The sequence below is a fragment of the Denticeps clupeoides genome, chromosome 8 (assembly GCF_900700375.1).
Source record: "Denticeps clupeoides chromosome 8, fDenClu1.1, whole genome shotgun sequence".
In the NCBI taxonomy this organism is placed as follows: Eukaryota; Metazoa; Chordata; class Actinopteri; order Clupeiformes; family Denticipitidae; genus Denticeps; species Denticeps clupeoides.
This window is the reverse complement of record NC_041714.1, coordinates 20,932,147-20,950,744: the sequence shown is the minus strand read 5'-3', so window position 1 is coordinate 20,950,744 and position 18,598 is coordinate 20,932,147. Positions and strand designations below refer to the sequence as shown.

The following is an 18,598-nucleotide window of genomic DNA, read 5'->3' as shown; positions in this document are numbered from 1 at the left end:
TAATACTTTACCGTATAGTGGTAGAAGGCCTAAATGTTATAGTAGATTTCAGCAATTCATAAATTCTGTGTCCAACATAAACCCTGCGTTGCTCCTCGGGGACTGAACCTGTTATAGGTATAAGAGTGTAAGTAGACGTGCATAACGAATACAAATGCAACGTGGGACCCACGGCCTGACAGGAGTCCCATGCTGTGGTGCTATCATGGGGACCAGAGACGGATCTGGAAGTCCTCTTTCTGGAGGTCTCCAGAGAACCGCGTGTCCTGTCCACTGCTGTTTCACATTCTGGGTTAGGGTCTGTTTGTCATAAAAAAATAACATCTCAATCAAAAGATTTTCTGGAATTATCTTGTTTTTATCAAATTTTTTCACCGAATACTTCTCTTCTTTTCTGTCTTCGAGCAAGACAGGACGCGTCCGTGGTTGGTCAAATGGGTGCAAATTCAAATAAAAACCAGGAGGAACCTGGTCTGAGACAATGAATGAGACGATTTATTTATCGCCACCTGGTGGCTCATAATAGTTAAATAAAGACGCAAATAATTCACAACACGTGATTTTACGTCGCCCCCAGTTTCTACGGCTGAAAACAACAGTAAAGTATCGATCAGAGTATCGTGGGGTCGAACGGCGCCGCGGCGGGCGAGGGGCGTGTTCGCGAGGGGCGTGTTCGCCTCTCCGGCGGGGGGCGTGTTCGCGCCGGACGCCTGCAGCCGGGACGCGCCGCGGAGGAACATGTAGGCTCTGCGCGGGGTCTTCGATGGGAAACCTGACGGCCAGCCTGAGGTACAAGGAGCCGAGCACCGTGGAGGAATGCGACTCGACGTGGGACAGCGACTCCGAGGGCGAGGGGGACGGCGGCGTCGCCGAGGAGCCGCTGGACGCCGCTCGGCAGGTAGGCGCTCCGCTCCGCGACGACGGTCCCTCATATCGTCCGACGCCGCGTCGTACGGAGCTGGCGTCGGTTCGCCACGTTGTCGCCACAACGCGGTAATTCTGTCGCCTGACGTCCGTGACGTCACTTCTTCATTCTGGAACGTAACAGTAGCCACGCGTCCTCGTCACAATCGCAGAAGATTATATTATTATTCGAATATGTGTGATTTTAATAGCATTTCTTTCTGGAGTTTGTCATGTTTCTCGTGATGAAGGTGACCCACTTCCTCCTGTCCCTCTCGGTTGATGGAAGTGTGCAAAGAGAAGATGAAATGACATTTATCTTCACACCAGGGAGCCGAGAGGGAACAAAAGCAGCAACTGTGAAGCGCCAGGGGCCGAAGATCGAACGGAAATTCGTAAAAAGGGGGGAGGATTCTGTCCGCCAACGTCGTGCGGTTCGCGGCGTGCCTTCTCGTGTCATTTAAAGGGTGGCGACTTTCATTAAAGGCGCAATGTGTCACATTTCGCCACTTTGACAGCAGGGGGCAGACTTGAACCCCGACTAATCAGTTTCGCCTCACTTACTCTACCAGAAATTTCATGCAAAACATTCAATCCGTGGCACGATGATTCCGAGTATCCACGCGTTTTTCTGCATTACTTCACCGTATGTTTTCAAAAACGTCACACGGGCGTGCGAAACAGTTCTTCAAAAGCGTTCGGTCGGCTGCGCATTCCGATGGCGTCAAATAAGCGCTGCGTACAACGTTTTCCTTGCCGTCAATTTCTACGGAAATCCCAACAAGCACAGGCCAGGGACGCGCCGATCGAACCGGCACTACTTCTTTACCAGAGTTTATTCACCGCGGCCGGAAAATCAACAAGCGGCGGCATTATGAAATAATCGATTATGTTGTGCACGTATGCTTCGCGATGCATCGATTATGAGATTCATTTCAACACCCCTAGTCTCTTTAGTGCCTTGCGATGGTTCGCTTCTGAGACCAAGGACAGACTTGACACCACTTTGTAACTCACTATCGCCACCTCAGGTGCACAGTGGTATTACGAGTCAGGCTGTGTTGGTGCTCACTGGTTAGCATGCTAACTTCCATAAATACATCTTACACACTCTTCTTTATTCTTTACGGTATTAAATGCACCTTTAAGTGTTTTTTTTTTTCTTTCTTTCTTTTATTCTGTCATTTGTAGATGCTGGTCGAAACAGTAGAGTCCTCCTCCAAGATGAAGAGAAGCTTTTATGCTGCCAAGGACCTCTACAAATATCGCCACAGCTATCCAGTAGTGACTTATTCTCTCTCTCATGTTTTTTTTCCGGTCTTCCTCCGCCTCACAATGTTGCATGTAGCTGAAAACCGATCCCTTCTCTACAATATCAGACGGATCCACCCTTATCTATCAACACAGGCCACCAGATACTCCTTCAGTCCCGAGTAATCTCACAACTGGGTTACTGTAACTCCCCTCTAGCAGGTCTGCCTCTGACTGCCATCCGGCCTCTACAACTAATACAGAACCCAGCAGCACATTCCCAAGTTCTCCCACTCCACCACACTGCTACACCCCCTCCACTGGATCCCAAAATCCCAGAATCTGCTCCATCCGGCCCCTACAACTAATACAGAACCCAGCAACACCTTCCCAACTTCTCCCACACCACCACACTGCTACACCCCCTCCACTGGATCCCAAAATCCCAGAATCTGCTCCATCCGGCCTCTACAACTAATACAGAACCCAGCAGCACCTTCCCAACTTCTCCCACACCACCACACTGCTACACCTCCACTGGATCCCAAAATCCCAGAATCTGCTCCATCCGGCCCCTACAACTAATACAGAACCCAGCAGCACCTTCCCAACTTCTCCCACCCACCACACTGCTACACCCCCTCCACTGGATCCTAAAATCCCAGAATCTGCTCCATCCGGCCTCTACAACTAATACAGAACCCAGCAGCACCTTCCCAACTTCTCCCACCACCACCACACTGCTACCCCTCCACTGGATCCTAAAATCCCAGAATCTGCTCCATCCAGCCCTACAACTAATACAGAACCCAGCAGCACCTTCCCAACTTCTCCCACACCACCACACTGCTACACCCCCTCCACTGGATCCCAAAATCCCAGAATCTGCTCCATCCGGCCTCTACAACTAATACAGAACCCAGCAGCACCTTCCCAACTTCTCCCACACCACCACACTGTTCCCTCCACTGGATCCAAAATCCCAGAATCTGCTCCATCCGGCCTCTACAACTAATACAGAACCCAGCAGCACATTCCCAAGTTCTCCCACTCCACCACACTGCTACACCCCCTCCACTGGATCCCAAAATCCCAGAATCTGCTCCATCCGGCCCCTACAACTAATACAGAACCCAGCAGCACCTTCCCAACTTCTCCCACACCACCACACTGCTACCCCCCCTCCACTGGATCCCAAAATCCCAGAATCTGCTCCATCCGGCCCTACAACTAATACAGAACCCAGCAGCACCTTCCCAACTCCCACCACCACCACACTGCTACCCCCTCCACTGGATCCCAAAATCCCAGAATCTGCTCCATCCGGCCCCTACAACTAATACAGAACCCAGCAGCACATTCCCAACTTCTCCCACACCACCACACTGCTACCCCTCCACTGGATCCCAAAATCCCAGAATCTGCTCCATCCGGCCCCTACAACTAATACAGAACCCAGCAGCACCTTCCCAACTTCTCCCACTCCACCACACTGCTACACCCCCTCCACTGGATCCCAAATGCTGTAAATATAAAATTTCGATAATATTCACACGTCCGGGCTGCTCAGTATATGTCTATTTCAGGACTCTGGTAGCAGCCAGAGAATCAAATTCAATTCAATTAATATTTAGTTGTCACGTACACAGTGATACATGGTATGATATGCAGTGAAATGCTGATATGACTGCTGTTGACCTACAAAAAGAGAATAAAATAAATATATTTAAACATACATTATATACAACGAGTAGAAAAATATTTGTAGTAAAGACAAGATGTGCAAATGAACTCAATATTACAAAAAGAGAATTAAAAAGAAATATGTATATATTAAAACATAAATAATATATTGCGAGTAGAGAAATATTCGTAGTAAAATAGGATGGGAAGGATGGGAATGTCTGTAATATAAAGTTTGACGTGAAGTAGTGGATGTCGACTCCCTGTCCGCCTCATACACGCCTCTCTCCCGCCGACTTCGCTTCACACGTTCGCACCCTCGCTCCCTCTTTAACTCACCTTCTGTTCCTGTCTGTCGCTCTCCATCTCAACACCCGCCCGACCCGTCCTCGCCCGTCACCCCGTTGTCCTTTCTGCTCACAGAACTACAAGGAGCCTCGGCAGCCGCACGAGTACCGCAACCTGAGGTTCTACCTGAACAAGATACCCCTGGTGCCTGACGGTGAGTCGCAGGGGTCACCTCGATGCTAGAGCGGTGACCCGCTGCCACGTTGTGCCGTTAGGATTGGGACAACGTGCAGGAAATTGTCTGTGCTGGTCAGCATCAGCGGAGGCGGTTTAAACGAGTGGGCCACACACGTCCAGAGATGGCTGCTGTCAGTATGCGCACAGCACTTGCTGAGCACAATGCTGTTGAATATCTGACGCTGTCAGGTATGAGTTCTCTGCCCCTCTCTCATTCTGCGCTTTAAATTGGACACAGTTGCACAGATGTTGTCGTGACGAGTTTGTGTTGAATTCCTTCCAGCTCCGTATCGCAACCACAGCAACAATTATTTCTTATTATCTCATACAGTACATCTCGATAGGCTCAAATTAACTTCAACGCGGGACCACCTTCCAAGGTAGAGCATGTAGGTGTCAGAGCAGGGTTGGTAGAGAAACGTTGTCCGTGTTAGAAGACGCTGGACAGCCCAGTGTAGGCCTCAACTGGTCCAGAGTCATGGTCCGCAATGATGATGCTGGTCGACTGTGAAATCTTTTTTTTTTTGCTTCGGCATTGATAGCGTGGGTGGCTGGGGCGATCCTCTGGTTCGTCGCCTCGTTCCTGTATTCGGTGCTCCACCTCCATGTTGTTGGTGATCCTGAACACCTGAATCAATAAACAAATTTTTGGGGGCGTTAAAGTAACGGATGCCAAATTTGATCCCATGATTAATCAGGTTGCATCCCACACGATGTCTGGATTAGGGATTAGTGGCAGTGGTGGCCTAGCGGTTAAGGAAGCGGCCCCGTAATCAGAAGGTTGCCGGTTCGAATCCTGACCCGCCGAGGTGCCACTGAGGTGCCACTGAGCAAAGCACCGTCCCCACACACTGCTCCCCGGGCGCCTGTCATGGCTGCCCACTGCTCACTCAGGGTGATGGTTAAATACAGAGGACAAATTTCACTGTGTGCACTGTTTTGTATCACATGTGACAATCACTTCACTTTAACTCACTTTAACTTTAGGGCACATGGTAAATGCTGTTAAATGTAAATAAAAATAATAATCACGTCTCTGGCTCTCTACTGTGGGAGTTTACCCCTACAGGTTAGTGTAAAAAGTTTATTCACGGTTGATGTGTGCTCCCATGTTCCCCTCAGGCATTTACGTGGAGGAAATCCTGACCAAGTGGCGAGGCGACTACGACCAGCTGGAGCACAACCACACCTACATCCAGTGGTAGGTTGTCCCCCACCCCGCTGGCTGAGTGATCAGGACGCGATAGAGACCCCCAGGCTCAGTTTCTATTGCTTACATCAGGTCGGGGCGGTCTATAGTACCTATCCTTTCCGCATTTTTATTGAATGTAAAAATTTTTTTTTAACGAAATGTTCATTCGATTTGCATTTCTCGTGATTTGTTTTAATCCCATGAGAGATGAGGTGAAATGGTCATTTTCCCACGCATTTCCGTTTCCTCTTAGTCCAGAAAGCCGGACTTTGGTAAAGCCGCACTTGTCGGGTCGGGCCAGATCGGATTCTGTTGGGCTCGGGTCGGGCCTAACTTTTTTTTCTAGGCCTGACTACATCGCCAGGACATGATGCGTCGGGGTGACGCAAGCCGTGCTCCATTCTAGCTTCCTGCCATTGACGTGGCGGCAAGTGCCACCGCCGCCACCGCGAGAGAGGAGCCGCAGAGCAGTCAGCCCGGCACATATGCCGCCAATCTAGCTGCACCCGCCCCGCGGCGCCGAAAAAACGCATCAGCTTCCTCTCCCCCCCCGCCCCGCTGCACCCTCGCGCTCTCCGCTGACACCGCTGAGGACCATTTGCATAATGGCAATTAGCGAGTTTCGCAACACGAGGCGGCTCGCCGGCGCTCCTCGTTTTAATGGCGTTAACGCGAGACGGCGGCGGGGGGCGGTGCCCAGTGCCCACGACCCGGGGCCTGGATGGCAGGGGGAGAGAACAGACTAGAAGGCCCCTTCTAGCCCTCCTTTTCTTCCAGAGCTCGAACCCCCACAGTGTGAAAAGGAATTTTAATGTGGAGGTAACAGACGTATCTAAGATACAGCTTTTTATAGCACAAGCTGAAATTGTACATAAAACGAACAGAACGGAAAATAATGCGTTAATTACTGAATGTATGCATGGGTCAATTGTAGTTTTTAACATGGACCCTGAAGTCAAAGACTGCTCATCTGCATGCATTTGCATGCTTCAGTGAGTGTAAGAACGGGGTGCAACGTGTCCAATTTAGTATCTCACACCTCCAGGTGACCCTCAACACGTTCATTTGCACAAAGTTAGCATTGTTGAGAATTTCGACACTGTGAGGTGCAAAGAATGTCACTTGTTTACACCACCGGGCAGTGAAGGTGTTGTGTAATCATTTAAAATCTTCTTAGTGCACCGTCCCCACACACCGCTCCCCGGGCGCCTGTCATGGCTGCCCACTGCTCACCGAGGATGACGGGTGTCGCATGTGACAAGTATTCACTTTCACTTGTCATGTTATACACACGCAAACGGCCAGTTACATTCATCAGACGCCCTTATCCAGGGCTACTTCGAGGCAGAAGTGACACTCAGAGTGTCTTGCTCGGGGGACACAATGCTAATAAGTGGGGTTTGGACCTGTGACTTTGCTGGTCTTCTGGTTCATAGGCCACTACCACCCATAGAATCCAGTGTTGGGAAACATATTTAGTTTTTATTTATCTTCATAATCCATCCAGGGGCAGTGGTGGCCCAGCGGTTAAGGAAGCGGCCCCGTAATCAGAAGGTTGACGGTTCGAATCCTGATCCGCCAAGGTGCCACTGAGGTGCCACTGAGCAAAGCACCGTCCCCACACACTGCTCCCCAGGCGCCGGTCATGGCTGCCCACTGCTCACCAAGGGTGATGGGTTAAATGCAGAGGACAAAATTCACTGTGTGCACCGTGTGCTGTGTATCACACGTGACAATCACTTCACTTTATCTCTCTTTACCGTGAAGTGTGTAGCACGTTGAAATGAACGCTGTTAATGCGGCCGCCTGACCCTTTGACACCTGCAGTGTCTGGACGCGTCTTTTTACGTATTTTTCTTCTGAAATTTAGTAAAGAGGTTACGCTACTTACGCTACTCGCGTCAATTTGCCCCGTCCGAGCCTCTTGCTCATGCTTGTTTTTGCGAGCTTTGGTCCTGAGCTTTTTAATTGTGGTTAATTGCACAATGTGGGAATATTAGTTTACGTTTTTTGAACTCGTCGCCTGCTGTGAGCGCATGGGCCACGGTTATCGAGCTTTGCGTCCTACTTGGCAGCGGGAAGCGTATGTTTTGTGATTAGGAACGTCCGAGCGGTTCTGGGGGAAAAAAGGTGAACAATTGAGGGTTGACATTTAATGCAATGAGGTAAATATTTAAACCAGACTATTTTTTGTCCTAATTGTGCAACTCTGGTGTAAGTCTCGCTCGTTTTTTTTTTCCTCACACACTTGCAGGCTGTTCCCACTGCGAGAACAGGGACTCAATTTCTTTGCTCAAGAACTCACTCAGGACGAGATCAAGGAATTCCAGAGCACCCGGGAGGCGAAGCGGCGCTTCCTGATGGCGTACACCATCATGCTGGACTTCTTCGGGATCAAGCTGGTGGACAAGAGCGGGAATGTGGCGCGCGCTGCCAACTGGCAGGACCGCTTCCGCCACCTGAACGAGTGAGCTGCCGTGCATGACCCCACACACCGCTGTCGCGGTGTTTGGGGACAGAAGGGAGGGCGGGCGGAGCTTGTTACGGGGAAATCGAACCGATCTGAGCGTGGCGAAAAGACGCGGGGAAGTGTGAGATTATGTGCAGTTCACTAGGCTGTAGCCAGCTGGAGCAGGGACGCCGGGGTCAGGATGTGGTTTAGGGTGACGTTCTGTGTGTGTGTCATTGCCCTGGGAGCTGTAACACTAAAGGACGTGAACCACACCCAGGCCTCCCTGTCTCCTGACAGCTTTTCACCTTTTTTCTGGTTATCTCACCTTCACACGCACTTAATTTACATCTTTCTCCTCCTCCCTCTCTTTTTTTATTCCCTTCGTCTGAGTTGGGTAAAATCTCCACTGGACAATTTCACAACCTGGTGTCACGTTCGTGTAGGTAGGGAAGGACCACATGAGAAGGACAGTGACATTTCATACAAAATAAAACCACATGGACGATAGTATACATAGTGTATTTTATTATAAAAAAAAAGTATATTTCCTATTTGGGCCCCAATTGGCACCAATTACTTTAAAAGAAGCAGCTGATCAAGGAGTTTCAGTGTGATACACAGCAGCACAGCACACGGTGCACAAAGTGAAATTTGTCCTCTGCATTTAACCATCACCCTGAGTGAGCAGTGGGCAGCCATGACAGGCGCCCGGGGAGCAGTGTGTGGGGACGGTGCTTTGCTCAGTGGCACCTCAGTGGCTCCTTGACGGATCGGGATTCGAACTTCTGATTACGGGGCCGCTTCCTTAACCGCTAGGCCACCACTGCCCCAGTGTCCCTTTCTCCCACGTGGACCTCGCCCTTCCATACCTTCTGTTTTTTCCGTCACATGTACTTTTCTCTCAAAGATATTTTTTATTTACTTTACTTTAAGCAAGAGAAAGACAAGAAAAAAAAAGAAAGAAGACAAAAATACACACAATATAAAAAAGATCCTCACTAAGTTAATCAATTCTGTAAGAGTTACAAAGATCGGGTAACATTGCAGTAGAGTATTATAGGAAAAATGGCAATTTAGTCATATTCGAAGAACAATAATGATAACGTGTGCAATTCTAAACCCAACAACCCTTCCACATAATAATAACATGTACTTTTCAAAAGCGGCAACCAACTGGATGGGCAGATGATGGCTGATCTTGACAGGAGGAAGGGGCAGTGGTGGCCTAACGGTTAAGGCCCCCGTAATCAGAAGGTTGCCGGATCGAATCCCGATCCGCCAAGGTGCCACTGAGCAAAGCACCGTCCCCACACGCTGCTCCCCGGGCGCCTGTCATGGCCGCCCACTGCTCACCAAGGGTGATGGGTTAAATGCAGAGGACACATTTCACTCTGTGCACCGTGTGCTGTGCTGCTGAATGACAATCACTTCACATGAAGGTCCCCGTCCTTGTCGTCCGCATTTGTGACCTTCCGTCCCACTCCCCAGGTCCCAGCACAACTACCTGCGCATCACGCGCATCCTGAAGAGCCTGGGCGAGCTGGGCTTCGAGGCCTTCAAGCCGGCGCTGGTGCGGCTGCTGCTGGAGGAGTCTCTGGTGGAGGGCACCTTGCCCAACATGCGGCACAGCGCGCTGGAGTACTTCGTCTACACGCTGCGCGACCGCGCCCAGCGCCGCGCCCTGCTCCGCTTCGCCCGCCGCCACTACCCCCGCCCGACAACTTCCTCTGGGGCCCGCCCGGCAGGAGACGAGCGGCCCAGGCTCCCGGCCCCGCCCTCTCCGCGGGTGCCGCGGCCCCGTCCAGGGCTCGCTCTCCTCGCGAGGGGAGGGGAGGCAGGGGACGTCACTCCCCCACAAGAGAGGGCGAGGGGGAGGACGAGGAGGACGAGGTGGAGGGGGCGAGGGATCATGGGAGATCAGCCGCGGGCCAGCGGAGCAAAGGCAAGGAGAGAAGAAGCAGGATGGACGCGGACGATTACGTCCAGACCGTCCCTCTGTAAGGTCCTACAGCATCTCAGGTAGCGAGGAGACCACGTTGTTATCCAGGATAGGGCTGAACTGTGGGAACCCGCAGCAATATTCTTCCCCGTCTCTGCCTCCCAGCGGGCGGCTGTTACAACGGGAACCCTTTTAAGGAACCTGGAACCTGGAACGCCACGGTTCTTCCTGTTCCATTTTCAGAGAAATTGTAGCTGTTTATGGCAGCCGTACGATTCATGTGATAACTCTGAGAACACAGTCAGGGGAAATGCTGTACATGTACCTATTCTCTGTGTCAACTCTTGCACATTTGACTATCCAGTCTTCCTTTTTATGTTGGTTTTGTTTAAAAAAAAATAATAAATTGCTGTTTTTTTTTTACACCACAACATTAAAACCGAATATTGTCAAAAATTGTGTTCCCTCTGTGCTGCCTGACCCAACTCTGACCCAGTCCGATGGTGTCTGCTGCCAAACCATCCCTGGCAGGCTTTGCGAGTCCTCAGAAGTCGCGAGGATTGGGCTGGCTTCTACATCCAGATATGAAAAATATTTTACTTGACCAGATCGAGATCCGAAGGCCAAGTCAAGCAGCTCAGACCATTCCTCGATGTGTTATGCACTACCAGGGAGTACCAAATCCATCAATGTGTGTGGATTTCCACATTCGGTCATTTTTACTTGCACTTGCTGCCTGGGGTAGAAGTCATCTGTTCCTGCCCGGCTTTGTAGCTCCTGGTCGTGACGGATCACTCTGATGCTCAGTTTAAGCCACGCGTGTTTTAACCCGTCCTGCCAGATGTGGTCCGGTCAGGGGACAATGCCATAAACCGGAGCGTCGGCTACATGGCACGGAAGGCACAAATGGAGACAAAGGCTGAACCATATCATCTCTTCGCCATGGCACTAATCCATTAAAGGATATTAGGGGGTAAACCATGGAATTAAATGATCCCAATCACATTTCAGCTTCAATTCCTGATACACTGATGGACGTCCCGCATTCATTTGACCGAGATCATCACTTAAGGACTTTCTAAAAATATATTTTATTAATGAAGGCGATGCTTTTTACATTTCGGGTGCTGGAGGTTCAGGCCACTTTGTGTTCGTACTGGCAGGTCATTTCAGATGTTCACTGTAGCATGTTAGTGGTGAGAAAGTCTGAAATTAAGTGCCTTTTTATAAAACACTGTGTTTTGAGGGAGGACTGAACGGAAGTGACTTGAACTCCCACTCCAAATGAAAAGAAGTGTTGCTGTCAGCTTTTTCTACACGAGTCAGGATTTAAAAATGGAGGAGTAGATTCTTCACGAGAAGCACACATGCTTGTGTGTGTGTGTGAGAGAGTTTTTTGTATCTTTTTTGTCAACTCCACGTGTCAGCATTATTTGGAAGGGCAGTGTACTCGAGTGTGTAGGTCTACCATATAAAGAAAACACATGACGGTGTGTTTTATACTGATTTGAGATGTCAAGTGAATGAGCTCCACTGCTGTTATTCTGATTTTGCAACATGCATTTAAAACCACACACACACAAACACACACACACACTCCTTGTGTCTTCACTCTAGTAATCGAGGTTTTTGGGGAGGGCTTTTGTGGTTTGATACTGTTGTTACTTTGTGGTACCTGTGGTGCAGTATATTCGGTACTTTCGTTCTGCTGCAGTATTTAATGTGTGTGTGTGTGTGTGTGTGTGTGTGTGTGTGTGTGTGTGTGAAATCGGGAAACATGAAAGGTTTCTACGGCGGCCTTCTGAATTAACGGACTCAAGTTGGCCGATTTTCCGACGAAGGGCCTTCGCGTTTGTACTATTAAGGAATGAGCGTGCGTACTTGTTCATTTTCCTCGTGTGTGACGGGCCTTAGCGGGTTCCTTCATGGTTCTTCAGGGACTGGATTTGTGTCAGAACGCGAGGCGATGTGTCCGCCACGGTGGATTACGCCGCCGCTAGGCTGCTGCGAAGTTCTGCACATCACAGATAAACGCTGCGTGAGCAGAGAACGTTCAGCACCGGGTCATCGTCGCTGGAACACTATGTATGTTATATAATTCAGTCACGTGTGGACTACAATCAGATACACCAACAACACAGCAGCCATGTTAAAATGAAGTAATAAAGTAATAGTGATGTTTGTTATTATCAATAAACTGCCCTTCACGATTGGTGGTTTGAGGTTTAAGTTGAATGCTTACGATTGTGAAAGTTGTACCAAATGCATTTTACGGAGTGATTGATAATGTATTTCTTCTTTTAATATAGTGAGTCAATTTGAACAGATTGACAGACTACTGACAAGGCTTGGGGACATAAAGCAGGTATAGACCACAGCACGCAGAGAGGAATTGGCCCAATATCGACCTCTAGTGGTCGAGGTCCGCTAGGACCGGTACGTGAAAAGGTCTGGAAAATATCGGAATCAGAATTGTGCTCGTTGGTCACGTACAAGGAATGTGATTCCGATTGACGGTGTCTCGTCAAACTCAATATATTGCGAGCAATTCCAAGATACCTAACCATAATAATGATTTAATAACAGCAGTCATCAGGGTGCTAGTAGCCCAGTGGGTAACACACTCGCCTGTGTACTAGAAGACCCAGGTTCAAACCCCACTTAATACCATTGTGTCCCTGAGCAAGACACTTAACCCTGAGTGTCTTCAGGGGGGGACTGTCCCTGTAACTACTGATTGTAAGTCACTGTGGATAAGGGCGTCTGGTAAATGCTGTAAATGTAATCTTACCATGACTTTGAACATACAGATTTAGAACCAGAATTTAGATTTATATTTAAACATTGCAATCATTTCAATTTGTCTTAATATCCTGTTCACTCCTGCAGAACCTTGTTGAGGTCATAACCTTGTTGTTCTGTACTAGCTGGGATGCTGAGTGGTTATGTTTCGATGTGTGGGGTGTGTAGGTCATTGTGCAGCACGCACACTCGCCTGGGTGGGCAGTGTGTGCTGAATAAGCACGTAATAAATGACCCTCAACTCGGACCCCTTATGCTCTGACACGAGTCGGCTAAATCTTACGGGAAAAAAAATCATAATAAAATGCTGACCTATTTCTACTGTCATGCCAGAGAACTCCTCACACTGTCCTTCATCTTATATCTGGTCACCACATTTCCTCTGGTCCTTCGTAGGAATTACAGATATAAGATGAACAAGACATCTGAAATAAATAAATGATTTGGTTTGGGAGGTTTAGGGTTAGAACCTACGGCAAGAATTGACTAGCGGATTCTTGTTAAGAGGAGTTTGCATTTGCAAATACACACACACACACACACACACACAGAATAAACCGAACCGCTGCAGTCTGTGCAGAGTCTGCGTGCTGTGGAGGGATTGGGCCGATACAAGGATAAGTGACAGAACTAACTTCTGGGAGTTAAGGACCATATGGTTTGGCTGTGTGTATACGTGTGTGTGTGTGTGTGTGTGTGCATCAGCACATTTCCTCTCTGCCTGTCACTGTGTGTTCTGTGCCGCGACGCTGCGAAAGCCATAGATCTGGTCTCTCTCAGGTCCGCTGTCAGACCCGCGCCCGTCTCACTGCAGGCTCACCTGTCAGACGCACACATGGAGTTGTGCGGCTTTATTTTTGTATAAAGATGTGTGTGGGAGCAACATTGTATTTACAATTACAGCAATTACCAGACGCCCTTATCCAGTAGTTACAATCAGTAGTTACAGGGACAGTCCCCCCCTGGAGACACTCAGGGTTAAGTGTCTTGCTGAGGGACACGATGGTAGTAAGTGGGGTTTGAACCTGGGTCTGGTCCATAGGCGAGTGTGTTACCCACTAGGCTACTAACACCCTTATTACTGCCACAGTTACAGCCGAGGTTGGGGCAGCACAATGGAAATAAATGGTGCTAATAAAAGACTAGCAGTCACGACTGTAAAAAAGTACGGGTTGTGCTCAAGACTATACAAATCTACACAAGACGCCTGGCGTACGTGCCTTCGGATGGCAGGAGGAGACCGGAGTACCGCGCCGGGATTCAAGACTGTACACAATAATTGCATATAAATCAAGATTGCTGCTGGCTTGTGGAAAGAATTGTGTGCCCTGGAACACAAGCAGGGTGAAGAAGGTGGTGTGGTCCAGTCCTGACAGTGTAGGTCAACACTGATAATATATACAGTACAGGCCAAAAGTTTGGACACCTTCTCATTCGACGTGTTTTCTTTATTTTCATGACCATTTACGTTGGTAGATTCTCACTGAAGGCATCAAAACTATGGATGTACTTAACAAAAATTACAAAAACAGAAAACATGTTTAAATAACATGTTTTATATTCTAGTTTCTTTGCTCTGGTTACTGCTTTGCACACTCTTGGCATTCTCCCGATGAGCTTCAAGAGGTCGTCACCTGAAATGCTTCTCCAACAGTCTTGAAGGAGTTACCAGAGGTGTTTAGCACTTGTTGGTCCAGCTCACCCCAAACCATCTGGATTGGGTTCAGGTCCGGTGACTGTGGAGGTCAGGTCTCCACTTTTTGTTAAGTACAGAACTCCACATGAGTTCATTCATAGTTTTGATGCCTTCAGTGAGAATCTACCAACGTAAATGGTCATGAAAATAAAGAAAACACGTTGAATGAGAAGGTGTCCAGACTTTTGGCCTGTACTGTATATGTAATTGAAACATGTTGCAGTGTGTGTGTGTGTGTGTGCGTGTGTGTGAACTGCGGGCTCCCAGTAACAGTGACAGATACTCTGCACCGGGCTGGGCCGTATTCGGTGCAGTAGTGTGTGTTTAATGTGTTAAAGGCAGCGCATACACACACACTGATTGGTTCTGACAGAATGAGGCAGCAGGCTCTTGTAGTGGGGGTGGGCGTCTTGTCGAAACACACACACACACACACACACACACACACACATCGTGTAGGTTAACCAACCACATGCCCAGTAAAAGCCGACACGCTCATCGCCTCGCGATAGGTGACCGGAGTGTCCGGCAGCAGGACAGAGGAAGAGACCCGCCTGTCGATCAACCGTACCGCCCGGGAGGACGAACCGGTGACCTCCTGATCACATGACGTCTCCGCTGCCACACAGGGACGGGGGGGCGAGGGGAAGACGGGGGAAGGGAGAGGATTCGGAAGACGGAAGGCGGACGAGATCTCATTTGAAACGCTCCCCAGGCGTGCGAGCCCTCCTGCCGGCTGATAATGGAAAAGGTGGCGCTTTTTTTTTTTTATAACCTGCCGGTGAGGAAAATGTCTTTTTTTTTTTTTTTTTTACAGCTGAGAGGAGAGAACTAACTGTGATGTGCGCTCAGGCACCAGAGATCCATCTGGGGTGCAAACAAGTGAGCGACGGCAACATTTTATTCTGGGTGATTATTCCGTCTAATTTGTACCAATGTGCACAGTTGTGTAAAACGTTTTAAATTAAAAATAGCGATCGCCATTTTATTTTCTACAGCCGATGTCTCATAGAAACTGTTTTACATTAAGAAAAGGGTATATAGAAAATACACGCCACAATTAAATTAAGTTTAGGAATTAAATGGAAGAATAATCTCCTTTTGAATTAATTCTTAAAGTACAGAAGGAAATACAATAAAAACAAAATGGAAGAACGTTCCTTTTTGTGGCGATTCGTTGCATCTTTCCTGCTGTTAAACAGTCTCAGAGGAACAGGATGGAGAAGGAGAATCGTATGACATGGAATGTATAACAGTCAGGCCAAAAGTTTGGACGCACCTTCTCATTCGACGATTTTCTTTATTTTCCTGACCATTTACGTCGGTAGATTCTCACTGACGGCATCAAAACTATGAATGAACACATGTGGAGTTGTACTTAACAAAAAGTGGAGACCTGAACTCCACAGTCACCGAACCTGAACCCAATCCAGATGGACCAACAAGTGCTAAACACCTCTGGGAACTCCTTCAAGACTGTTGGAGAAGCATTTCAGGTGACGACCTCTTGAAAGCTCATTCGAGAGAATGCCAAGAGTGTTCAAAGCAGTAATCAGAGCAAAGAAACTAGAATATAAAACATGTTTTCACTTATTTCACCTTTTTTTGTTAAGTACATAACTCCACATGTGTTCATTCATAGTTTTGGTGCCTTCAGTGAGAATCTACCAACGTAAATGGTCATGAAAATAAAGAAAACACGTTGAATGAGAAGGTGTGTCCAGACTTCTGTCCTGTACTGTATGCCAGATTCAGCCCCAGTACATGAAGAACAGCCAGTGAGCATAACCATTTAGAGAATGCCTGATTTATTCATCTGACGTCAGTAGTGGTTCTGTGCTGAGTGCATAAACATCTGTCCGGGCAAATCCCGTTCCACATAAATGAGTGTGTGTGTGTGTGTGTTTGTGCCTTAAGGCACCTGCACCTCAAGCTGTTTTAGAATAAAAAGATGAGGCCCTGCCTCCATTTCTGCAGTGAGAGCTGCCCTGGGACTCAAAAGGGTCTGCGGAAGACGAGGTAGCTGTCCCCAACATGGGGACATGAGGACGAGCTTCTTCGCTTGACCCTTCCTCCGATTTAATGCAGGGTTCAGGGATTTTTTTTCCACGCCAGTTTCAATCTTACTGGTACTGAAAGTGCATTATTGTCTGACAGGTCAGAGAGACGGTCATTGAAGCGATTTCTTTACGGATCCTTAAACGTTTTGCCCCCCACAGACCACCTGGCAGGCTGTTGGCAAACGGGGCAAGCGCAGACACCCCCATAGTCTGTACCATAGGAGTGCTCTGTCCACTGAGTGCTTTGAAAACCAATAAAAGGATGTCGAAAGCTGGCGCGGCGCTTAGCATCGCGGCCTCACTCCTCCAAGGTCGTGAGTTTGACCCAAATCCACGATCAGCATTTATTTATAGCGAGTGGGCCAGCGATTTAGAGAAAAAAGGTTTGTCCTGTGTCAAAATCCACCAATTCAACACCGGGGCAGGGGTGGCCTGGCGGTTAAGGAAGCGCCCCCGTAATCAGGTCGCCGGATCGATTCCCGGTCCCCACACGCTGCTCCCCCGGGCCGCCTGTCCATGGCTGCCCACTGCTCACCAAGAGTGATGGGTTAAATGCAGAGGACACATTTCACTGTGTGCACCGTGTGCTGTGGTGTCACATGTGACAATTAATCGCTTTCCACGAATTGCCACGTTTTGGTCCAGGAGATAATTGGAGCAAACATTTGGCCTTGCCTGAATATGTTCAATTTACATTTACAGCATTTACCAGACGCCCTTATCCAGAGCGACTTCCAATCAGTAGTTACAGGGACAGTCCCCCCCTGGAGCAACTTAGGGTTAAATGTCTTGCTCAGGGACACGATGGTAGTAAGTGGGATTTGAACCTGGGTCTTCTGGTTCACAGGCGAGTGTATTACCCACCTGGCTACTACCAGCCCTGTGTTCATTAGCAGATAAATGCAATAAAAGCCGGAAGATGTTTCGTGTGGACGTTAAGCACGGGGATGAGTTACTGTAATCCGCAGTGACAGTATGACCTAGAAGAGTCTATTAACGAATAGAATCTGTTTGGTACTGGAGGCCCAGGCCGGTCTGACGCCGCGGAAAACGCAACAGAGTTTCTCTTCCTCTTTCCGCCGAGGGCGAGAGGACGCGCGTACATTCCACCAGAACTAAAGAGGCCATTTTTACACCACAACCACATGGGTGAGTTTCGGCTGAACCCGGCGCCCTCGAGAGACACCACACTGGAGACATTACGCGTGCAGAATACGGTTTATTTACGACATTTACCAGACGCCCTTATCCAGAGCGCCTTACAGTCAGTAGTTACAGGGACAGTCCCCACCTGGGGACACTCAGGGTTAAGTGTCTTGCTGAGGGACACGATGGTAGTAAGTGGGGGTTTGGGCATTATGGTTTATAGGCGAGAAAACAACATTAATAGACAACAAAGGGTTTTTCTTCAGCTTACTTACCTGAGTGCAATTCTGTGTTCATCTTGGTTTTAATTCACTTACGGTATTGTGCAAAAGTCTTAGTCAGTAGTGAAATGGCTTTTCAACTAGTTCAGCAAAGGACAAAGGACATTATTGTAACACCACAATAATAATTATTAAAGTGGCAGCTATTTTTTTTGGTGTGTAGAGAAGAGCTCTCCCGACCCCGAAAAAAAATGAACGACCTACAAGCAAAAGTCTACAGACGGAGGACAATATTGTATCACTGCACAGTGGAATAAAGACAATCACAAATTAGAATAAGCCTGTTCCAATTCACTAACCCCTCTGAAGACACTTTGGGAGGAGGAAATTCCTGATGAGATTTGGGAGGAGGTTCTGCTGCGGGTTCTAGACTTGGCCTCATACAGTTTAAGATCTTACACCGTTCATATTATGCTAAGGTGCGGTTGTCACATATTCTATGAGGGCGTCAGTCCGTTGTGTGACCGATGTCAGCAGTCCTCGGCCAATATTATTCATATCTTCTGACTTTGCCCTTCTTTACACTGGTACTGGACTGAAATATTTCACGTTGTCAGAATTTGTGGGGAAAAGAGTAGAGCCCAACCCGCTTGGGGCATCGTTTGGGGGTTTCTCCTCACCTCCTTCATTGTCTGCTCATCAAACAAATGGAACTATAAACAAACTTT

General features: G+C 48.4%; 1 protein-coding gene across 1 annotated transcript; it reads left to right on the top strand.

Moving 5' to 3' along the window:
- The first annotated feature begins 693 nt into the window (after positions 1 to 693).
- On the top strand, positions 694 to 10,007 carry LOC114795728 (opioid growth factor receptor-like protein 1). Its single transcript, XM_028989306.1, is given in 7 exon segments — positions 694 to 898; positions 2,095 to 2,184; positions 4,261 to 4,339; positions 5,485 to 5,563; positions 7,809 to 8,021; positions 9,495 to 9,712; positions 9,715 to 10,007. Coding segments are annotated over 7 exon segments (1,107 nt in total). The 5' UTR covers positions 694 to 763.
- Positions 10,008 to 18,598: the final 8,591 nt, after the last annotated feature.